This window comes from Nicotiana attenuata, chromosome 2 (assembly GCF_001879085.1).
Source record: "Nicotiana attenuata strain UT chromosome 2, NIATTr2, whole genome shotgun sequence".
NCBI lineage: Eukaryota > Viridiplantae > Streptophyta > Magnoliopsida > Solanales > Solanaceae > Nicotiana > Nicotiana attenuata.
Window position 1 is genome coordinate 92,342,441 of NC_031990.1, and position 11,125 is coordinate 92,353,565.

General features: G+C 35.1%; 1 protein-coding gene across 1 annotated transcript; it reads right to left on the reverse strand.

Annotated features, from left to right (window-relative positions):
• On the reverse strand, positions 6,704-9,501 carry LOC109215098 (probable WRKY transcription factor 21). Its single transcript, XM_019379118.1, has 3 exons — positions 7,953-9,501; positions 7,739-7,864; positions 6,704-7,171 (listed from the first exon to the last, which is right to left on the reverse strand). Exons 1-3 carry the CDS (start codon positions 8,753-8,755, stop codon positions 7,027-7,029), a joined length of 1,074 nt encoding a protein of 357 aa, XP_019234663.1. The 5' UTR covers positions 8,756-9,501; the 3' UTR covers positions 6,704-7,026.

Genomic DNA, 11,125 nt, shown 5'->3' on the forward strand with positions numbered 1-11,125 from the left:
TGAGTTCAAATATAATATGTATTGAGATTTTGGTAGGTTTTTGTGTAAAAGCAATTGGCTGGTACGTGAAAAGGGGGTAATGACCAGTTTGATCGAGGGAAGGATGTCACGACCAAAAATTTCGCCTTCGGGATCGTGATGGAGCCTAACATTTCACTTGTTAGGCAAGCCAACGATAGAGTAATTCTTTACCAAATTTAACCACTTGAACAATTTAACCAATTAAACCGAAATAAAGTCCAAAATAAAATACGAAATAGCATAATAATCCAAATTCTAGTACAACCCAGATCTGTGTTTTGACGGTCCCAGTGGGTCCGTATCATGATTTGGGACCTGTTTGACTTTATTGATACAGGGTCTATATTTTGACCAAAGTTTGACTTTAGAAATTTGACCAATGTTTGACTTTGTTGATACCGGGTCCGTAAGAACCTGGTTATATTAATGACTTGTCTGCTAAATTTGGTGAGAAACGGAGTTAGTTTGACGTGATTCGGACGTCTGGTTGTTAAAATAGAAGTTCTAAAGTTTTCTTGAAAATTTTATTTGATTTGGTGTCCGATTCGTAGTTCTAGGCGTTATTTTGGTGTTTTGGTCGCGCGAGCGAGTTCGTATGAGGTTTTTGGACTTGTGTGCATATTTGGTTTGGAGCGCCAAGGGCTCGGATGAGTTTCGGATAGGCTATAGATGATTTAAACTTAGAAAATTTCTGGTTTCTTGAGCTTCTGTTGTATCTGGTGTCATGTGCTTCGCGATCGCGAAGGGGAGTTTGGGACGGGAGAGATTTTCTTCATCGCGAACGCGGAGTGTTGGGTGTTTTATCCTCCGCGAAGGCGACCAACTTCTCACGAACGCGTAGGGGCATGGGCCTGGGAAGGGGGAATGGCCGTTACTCTTCGCGAACGTTGCACTAAGATCAAGAACGCGGGGGCAGGTGGGTGCAAGCCTTCAAGAACGCGAAGGGTAACTCGCGAACGCGTAGGCTAATAAGTTGTTGTGCTTCGCGATCGCGTCAGGCCCTTCGCGAACGCGAAGAAGGCCCGACGCCTAGTGATTTAAATATTTCAAAATCGGGATTTCTTCCATTTTTCATAACCCTTCCATTAGAGCTCGGCCTAGGGGCGATTTTGAATAGAAAACTCGGCATCAATTCATAGGTTTGTACACTTTAACTCATTTTCTTCCGTTTCTAACATCACCCATTAATTTCTAGCCCTAATCTTTGTTCTTTCATGGTAAAAAACTATGAATTTAGGAAGAATTGGGGTTTTTTTTTTTTTACAAATTGGGGATTTAGACCTCAATTTGAGGTCGGATTCCAAAACTAATTACATAATCGGGCTCGAGGGTGAATGGGTAAATGGATTTTAGTCCGAACCTCGAGTTTTGACCAAGCGGGCCCGGGGTCAATTTTAACTTTTTGGGGAGAAGTGTGGAAATCCTAAAGTTATGCATTGTAATTGATTTATTTAGCAATATTTGACATTATTGAGTCAATTGTGATTAGATACGAGTGGTTTGGAGGCGGGTTCTAGGGGAAGGCCCCGGTAGAGCTTTGAGTCAATTTTTGGAGCTAGGTAAGTGTCGTGGTTAACCTTGACTTGAGGGATTAGGACTTGTTTGACCTATCTGTTACTTGTTTAAATGTTGGGTACAACGTATATGTGAGGTGACGAATACTTATGTGTTGTTGTTGGGTTAAAACATGCGGGTGGGACATTTTTCTTGTAATTATTGCTTTCTTTCATCATGATATCCATGCTTAGACTAGTTAATTACTAAATTGATCGTTATTTCCGCATTTATGGGCTATCTGTAATAATTGAGTATTGTTTCCGAAGTTGAGGTTGGTATTGTGGAACCGTTGTTGACGTAAGGTTTGTTCTTGTTTATTCTATCTCCCTGTTGTTATATGTTCATTGTTACATGGCAGCGGAGAGTATTAAAGCACGAAGGGTGATGTCGTGCTGTATTTGAGAGTTAAAGCACGAAGGGTGATGCCATGCCATATTTATTGATTCATGATGAAATTGAGAGTAAAGGCACAAAGGGTGATGTCATGCCGTATTTATCATATTATGGAGAGTTGAGAGTAAAAGCACGAAGGATGATGTCGTACCGTTACTACTGTTTCATGGTGAGACTGAGAGTAAAAGCACGAAGGGTGATGTCATGCAGTTTTATTCATTATGTTTATTCGTTTTGTTGGTTGAAGGTTTATTGACTGTTTCTTATTATCATTCCCTGTTGTAGTTATCGTATCTTGCACTCCCTTTCGCATGCCCCCTCCTAATAGTACATGTTGATTCTTTTTTTTTGGTTATGTTGTACGTATACCTTCGTCTGTACATGTTTAATTACGTAGGTGTCCTGTCATATACTCGTCACTATCTCGTCGGGGTTAGGCTCGACACTTACGGAGTACATTGGATCAGTTGTACTCATACTACACTCTGCACTTCTTGTGCAGATTTTGGTACTGCTGTCTGTGAGACGTATCAGCTCGGATTTGACATTTGGAGACTCGAGGTAGATCTGCTGGCGTCCGCAGACCTTGAAGTCCCCTTCACATTTTTTCTTATTTTATTCTTCATCTTGTTCGAGACAGCTGTATTTATTTCAGACTCTATATGTAGAACCTCTAGAAGATCGTGTACTTGTGACTCCAGATCCGGGTTGTACTAGAATTTGATTATTACGCTATTTCGTATTTTATTTTGGACTTCATTTCGGTTTAATTGGTTAAATTGTTTAAGTGGTTAAAATTTGGTAAAGAATTACTCTAACGTTGGCTTGCCTAGCAAGTGAAATGTTAGGCGTCATCACGATCCAAAAGGGGATAATGACCAGTTTGATCGAGAGGAATACAAGATAAACCTATTTGGTGTTACTTCTTGTCATGACATTAATTTTTTATTTTTATTTTTTGGTTTTTTGGTGTATTCGGTTTTTTTATTACTAAATTTAAGTATAACATACTTATTCATTTTTATGTAAGTCCTCGATCTTAGCAGGTAAGTTTATTTTTTTTCAATGAACATTTGGTTGATGAATGAAAAAATGTAAAGAGTCAAATCGTATAATTTTTGAACTGCGCATGAATGATACTTTATTACTATGATGATCTTGCTATGATTGTCCATTCGTATACTTAGGAATGTATATAGGTAGTGTTGGTTCGGATTTTTTAATTACCAAATCAAATTAATAGTGTCAGATTTTTAAATCTATAAATCAAACCAAACCAACCAAGTCTGAGATTTTCAATCTCGAGTTTTTCGAATTTTCGGGTTCTTTTTCCGGTAACGTTTTCATAGCCCCTCGAACTAAATTGAGAAATTTTCACAAACCACTATTATTTAGTGGTTGTTAGCTTGCTATAGCTATCATTTATAAATTACTTCCTATAGATATGTTTTCAGTTGTTATAGACTGTATTCGATGTATTTTTGCTACTGTATTCATGAATACAGTAGCAAAAGTTGGCGGAAAACAGGGGAGTCCAACTAAGCAAAGAATGTATTCGACTATATTCGCGAGATGTATTCGTGAATACAGTAATGTAAATCTGCGGAAAAAGGATCCTTTCAGCTGTTTAAAAACGGTAAGTGAATCAATTAACGCGATAGACTCCTAATATAACCCAACTAACTCAATTATAACACGCATAATTTGTATTTTCAGTTATAGAATATTCTCAGCCGAAAAATACCCCAAAATAGAACAATCTCTAGAGATTCAATTCTGCCTTTCTTTGTTGCTTTCGTTCGTGGAAGTTCTGTTTACTAAATAAAATTCGAAATTCATACAAATATATACAACAATCGGTAATTCGATTTTACATATGGCAAGTTTAACCGTACATACTGTAGATATATTTGAATACATATGAATACAAACTGCAGTACATATACACTACAATCTGCTAAATACATATGAATACACAATGCTTAATATATAGTGAAATACATATGATACATACGGTAGATATATTTGAATACATATGAATACAAACTTCAGTACATATACACTACAATCTGCTGAATACATATATGAATACATAATGTTTAAATATATAGTGAAATATATATGAATACATACTGTAGATATATTTGAATACATATATACATCTGATGAATATATTCCATAGTTTACTAAAAGATTATTTTTAGTAAACTGCTGAATACATACTGCATATATATTTTGAACACATACTGCAAATATATATATATATATATATATATATATATATATATATATATATATTCAAGTTCTAATAAATATTAACATTTTTTTTACAGATTGTTGACAAATACATCAAAGATGCAAAACTTCTTATTGCAACACAAGAGCCCAACGAGATTGCTTCGGCCGTTAACCTTCTCGACGCTGCACTTTCTCTGTCCCCTCGTTTTGAGTGAGCACTCGAGTTAAAAGCTCGATCTTTACTCTATGTTACAAGACTATATACAGAAAGTAGGCGAGAGAAAAATATTCCACAGCGTATTTAAAGGTTTAAAGGTAGCAAGTAACCATAAATAAATATTTTGTTATAAAACCTAAAAGGTAACTATAGAAAATAATTTTTTTAAAAGATATTTATTTATAATAAATAAGGTGTAAAAATTTGCTATAGGAGGTAAAATTTCCAACTAAATTATAAATGGCCCATTATCATGATTTCACATGTCAATTTTTAAGATTTACTCTGTACCACCAAGGTACCATTAGAGTATCTCCATACCTTATATGTAGTTTATTTTCCTTTTTAGCTATTAATGTGTGAATATGAAGATAAGAACAACCTCCTATATCTCAAGGACACTACTAGTATCATAATAGGTTACAACTTCATCTTGCACCACCATATAGGTACAGATTTCAAATCTCACAAAATGTTTTCTCGGTGGTCGATGGAGTTTTTGGGCTGTGGATCTAACCAAACCTAATATTCTTGACACATTTTGAATATATATATATATATATGTAAGAAACTATGAAAATCTCAACGTGTATCAAGATCTGAACCATAAATTTAAAAGTATAAAGAATTCAGCGCTCAAAACCTTTAACGTTAAACTCATCAAATTTAAATTTTGGGTTCACTTTTGGTTTTACCTGCTTCTTTGCACATAGTAGCGGAGCCATATGCATTTAATTCACCGAAACATTACACTATATAGCTATGTGAAAAAATATTTTTATGTAATATACTATATATTGACTTTTTTGTGAATTTACTTTTTATATTTTGATCCCCTTAATGAAAATTCTGACTTCGCCACAGTTTGCGAGTTCCTCCTCTTAAATAAAACACCTACTTTCCGAGGTTAGAAGCCATATTGCTATCTACTTACGCACACAATCGTGAATAACGATTGCTTTAGATATTATTTATGAGTTGCTTTCCAAATGTTCCTATAGAGAACCAATCAAGGATTTCATCACAAGAATAATAAATGTCTCAATCATATCAAGTACCTACCTTTTCAATATTATCTTAGAATTGGACATAAAAGACAATAAATATCGTTTTCTAGTTGTTGCCTTAATTATTCACAAGACAAGCAAATCAAAGCACAGCACAAGTGACAAAAAGACATCATATAAGAAGCAATTCTTTGGGCACTAATTTATACTCTTCTTATAGTGCTTTGCTTGCCATATTCCACTACAACAATGCTTCTTGTTTGTCATTGCTACCTGATGTGGAATATATGCTTTTCTTTTTTAAGCACTTTATGTCGGGTTAACTTGCACATACCTCGACTGTTTTACCAAATACCTGCTTTATTTTTACTAACATTAGTACCGAATAAATATGCCACTAGGGCTTTGATATATGGGAAGAATTCACTTAGCGTTTTGTTTTTGCCGTGATTTGAACTCTAATTTTTCATGATTTTCACTCACTTCATTGACCGTCAGATAACTCTTATGTGCGGAATATGTGCTCTTCCATATGAAAAGGGGATGGGATAAGGAAACCTGCTTTATCTTACTGCCCTGCCCTTGCTAATTACTATGTTGAACTGAAGATAGGAATTTAACCAAAAAATATAAAGCATGATATTGCCCAAATTAGCTCATATTTGATGCCTTCCACACTTCTGTTTATCCTTTATAGGCAAGGGCCCCTTACAGATTATAAGGGGTTGGCGACCCTTTACCCTCATGAGCTAGTTTTTGAGGTTGGAGTTAGGCAGATCCGTGATTAAGTGGTATTAGTGGCGGCCTCATCTCGTCCCGAGCTAGTGCCGCAGTTCACCTGATAGCCGGACAACAGCAAAGGTGCTGCCTATTCGGGTGGGTGAGGGCGGGAAAGCCCTCCGACATCAGACAAGAGAAGGAGGCTGAGGCACCTTATAAATGATCTGCAACTCTTCACCTCATGAGTTAGTTTTTGCGATCAAAGTTAAGAGGAACCTTGACTATATGCTTAGGAAGAAAAGACCTATATGATCTATCATTCACATGCATTCACCAAAACAAACTCTAAGAATTGAAAGTAGATAAATAAGACTGCTAGAGCAAAAGACCATAATATCCACACCTAAACTGCAATAGCTTCTTAAGCCCAAGGATATAGCCTTTTGCTGCAGATATCCTATTTTCTTCTTCTCACCACCTATCGACATGGGCTTTTCGGGTTGGGGAAAGCCGGAAAGACAAGGGGCTTAGGATGGGGGATAGATTAAAGGAATATAACTTCCCTTGGCATTGTAACAAATCTAAACCTCCAAAAGTACTAAGATTTTTCGACAAGGAGTCATGCTTGATGAGGAAATATTCTTACAATCAGGAAAATTGAATCTTGAAGCATACCTCTTCCTAATCCTGGCTTCATGTTTTACCCTCCAAATACCAAATAGCCCCCCAATGAACCATAACTTTGGCCCCATCCTTACTTCAAAACTTAAACAAGCAAAATATGTACAGTAACAATGCGAGGCCAATCAATAACAGAGTAAGCAGAAGCTGTCGATGATTGTGATAATCTTTGCTAAAAGGTTCCGATAGATTTCATGCATTAGCCGATTGCGATGGCAATGTCGGATGATTATGTTCACCTTCATATGTTACGATAAGCATTGAAGGGTCTTCCAAGCATCTCTCCACATGTTTCCTCGCAGGACATCCTCTCATGCTACTGCATTTATAGTATCCCCTGCACGAGCAAAGGAACATGTTTAGTCTACTGTAAAATGCATTTAACTTGCTCAAAATTGACGCAACATCAGTTGTTTTGCCTCCAAGCATTGCATAACTTGAAAGAGGCACCAGTGCATCACAGATCCTTGAAAGGAAAATCAAAGACTACATATATCAGCAAATTGATTTGTGCAATCCATTTAGTAACATTTGATTGAAAATGGGACAATGTCAAAGTCAAGCACAACATTTTCCGTTTCAATTGACAAAGAATAAAAGAAAGTTAATTGAGTAAATCGTTATGCAGCCTCCACGTCTGTACACTCAAGGAGTTGGTGAAAACAGAAAACGAATTAAACTGGACAACATCAGTGAACTGTTTGACATAACAAACTGGAGCACCCTCTAGCTTATTTCTAAGAAAGAGTTAAGCCGTGCAACAGACGCATAAGTATAATGTACATGATAGACAAAGTTAAGCTGAGAAAACTCTCTTTGAATCACCAATTGTATGATCAAGATACAAATTCACAGACACGTGTTAAAATTAAGCAGCATCTAAACAGGAAAACCTGAATAGTACCTAGGGTGTGGAGAACCTTTGATCGGCTTCTGTCCATACTTTCTCCAAGAATATTCATCGGCAGGAATATCGGCTAGCTTGTTACTTATAGCAGGAACCTTGATTGATCTCTTTACCCTATGTTTCCTAGAAAAAGACAATTCCAAAAGTTATTAAGCAATTAAAAGATTACAGGATCAAAAGAGGGAAAAACAAAGCAGGATAAAATACAAACCTCTTCTTTGAACAATGACATCTCCCACTGCTTCCACATTTCACGCTTCCCTCGTCTCCCCTTGCGGAGCACCTTCTCTTATGTTGGAACGAGCTCTGATCCGCAGAGCGAGAAGCTCCAATTAAATGAAAGCTACTACCATCCAAATTAGCAATGCTACCGTCCACACTCAGTGAAGAGATAAACGACCTAGTCGAAGACATGGTCGGAGTACATATCGAGCTATCAAAATTTAGACTAATGCCACTATTGCTGCGCCTGTACATCATCTCCGCCGGCTGTTTCAATTGCTGCTGCTGAAGTAGAAACCGCCGTTGTTGTTGTTGCTGCTGCTGTTGAAGATAGTTATAGCTCGGCAAAGGCGTCTGTTGGCCAAAATTAAGGGGATTTCTACTATTTGAACTTAATTCTAGTGAAGAGCTACCCAAAGTTAGATTGCATTTCACATTAGAACCAATCTCTAGGACTCGATTTTCACGATAGTCGATAGGAAGTAACCGAAGATGTTTGTGCTGATCATCAATTTTGCAACTTGGGTTTTCCACAAGGATGTTATGAGGTAAAGGGGTCTTAAATTTGTTCATTTTCCTCACTCTTGCATGACCTAAAGTTGAATTCAAAAGAGTGACAACTTTCTTGAATTTGTGTACAGCTTCTCCAGTTTCTCTAACTAATAAATTCCCATACTGATTCTGATCATGGGGCTTAGATAAAAGACTAATAACTCTATGACAATTCTCAATTGCAGCCTTGTTAGCTTCTTCTATTTCCTCCATTGTACCACTCTCAACCCCAAAATACATAAAAATGAAAGAAAAAAAAATGGAACTTTAATTCCTAATATCAAAGTACTTGACCCAAAAACACAAGAAAAACTACAACCCCCTACAAAAATCGCTACCTATGCTGGTCGGAGGTAGCAGATACCCCATTAATTTAGTTAAGGTGTGCAAGCTGGCCCGAACACCACGGTTATTGAAAAAATTAAGAAACAGAATTTCAATCAACCAGAAAATTATGAGAAAAAGAAAAAGAAGGAAAACAGAAGCAATAGACACCCATTTGCAAGAAAAAAATTGGTTCTTTTTATTGAAATTTCAAGAAACTAAACTCAAAAAGAAACCATGCTCACAATACCAGCTAGGAAATCAAGATTGAACTATAGGAATGAAATTAACAGAAAATAAAACATACCCAGATGAGAAAATCAGCATAAAAGCAGCAACAATAGCATTTAATAAGAAAAAAAAGCAATAAAGATTGGATCTTTACACTTATTATTGTGTAGTGTCAAACTCAAACCCTAGATTCTTCAATTTTCATAGGGGTTATGATGAGAAAAAAAAGAGTGTTTTTTGGGGGGTGTGAAAGAGGAGACTTTTTTGCTCAGCTAGAGAAAAGAAAAAAATACACGTCCAAAAGTGTAGAAAGCTGCAATCTTTAATATTTATTCATGTATTATGATTGTTTATTTTCAGAAAAAATACAATAGATTAGAGAGAGAATCACACAGAACAATAGTCATTACTCATTAGTCAAGTACTGGTACTGAGTACTTCAAGATTGAGAGAGAGAGAATCTCATATTGATTTTTAATTTTCTTCTGATTATTTGATATTTTGGGTCTTATATTGTTACTATGTTTTTTTCGAGTCGAAGGTTTGTCAGAAACAATATTTTTATCTTCACAAGCAAGGTATAAGGTCTGCGTACACATTATTCTTTCCGGACATCAATTATGATATTACACTGAAATTGTTGTTGTTAGTATATTTGATTTTTAGGATCGAGTTCTATACATTGACCGTCTCAAAAAAATTTATATTATTAAATAATTTAAAAAGTAATTATAGGTCATTTTATTTAATATTTGAAATGATTGATGACCGAAAAATAAATANTTTACCTTTTTATTTTGGTCCAAAAAGGTGCCCATTAACTAATCAAAAAGGAATTAATTTTAATTTTTAAAAAAATTTGTCCTTATTTACACATTTCAATGTGTCAATGTAATAATTAATTAAGGTTAATTTAGTAAATATATTTTTTTTCTCTAGGAGTTTGTATTTTTTTAATGGGTAAGTCAAAGATAAAATTGTCATGGATCGAATGGAGTAGTAGCAAGTATTCTAGAGTATAAAATATTATATAGCATAAAATTCTCAACAAATTGTCAATTATATAACTTACTAATTATTTTGGACTATGAGTATATTAATTGTCAATTATTTGTAATAAAAGACCTGAGAAAAACAAAGGACCAAACGAAACTGCTGTCTCTGTCATAGACTCACAGATTTCAAAGTGGGTCCCACTTTTGAGACCTTTGTTATTCATTCTCTTTTGTTTATTTAATTGTTTATTTTTGTTTTGTATTTTTCTATGTCCACACTTGTTTTTTACTACTTCCAAAAATGTATGGTAACTTGTCGTTTTGCTTAGAAGGGCATCTTACTTTGTTTGAACAATTCTTGAGAAGAATATTTTAGAAATATTTGGGAGTAATTTTACGAATAATCAATGAACTTCTAATTAATTATACTAAATTTTATTGAACTACTTTTTTCATAAAAAAAATAACTTAGTACACTTATACTCAGGGGCGGATGCACAAGGTGGAAGCGGTCTCTTCGCAGAGAAAAATATTAAATATTTATATTATTATTCGGCAAAGGTGAAGCAATATATAATAATGACATTACTTATTCTTAGCAAAGGCCAAAGAGTACTTCTTAGAGTCTGTTTGGATGGGTTTAAAAGCTGGTCAAACCAATTTTTAAACTCTTTTTAACTCCCGGAAGTGTTTGGCAACTAGACAAATGGCTTAAAAAAAACTAAAATCTGCTTTAAAAAAGCCAAAATCAACAAGTTGGGTAAACCCAACTTTTTCTAAATTGGCTTAAAAGCCATATTGCTTTGACCAAGGATATTACATTCTTATTCCTTATCATTTTTCTTAATCTCGAAATTATCCCTCAGTACAAAACTTGAAATTGCTGCTGTCTTCTTCCTCCCGAAATTGCAGCATCTACTTTCTTCATTTTACTTTTTTTCTTTCCCATTCTTCTCCAGATTAACGATTTGTTTGCTCCCATTTTTTGTTTTTTACTAATTTTCTTTAAAATATTAATTATTATTTTTGTTTGCTTTCTTCATACTGAAATTGTTCGTTT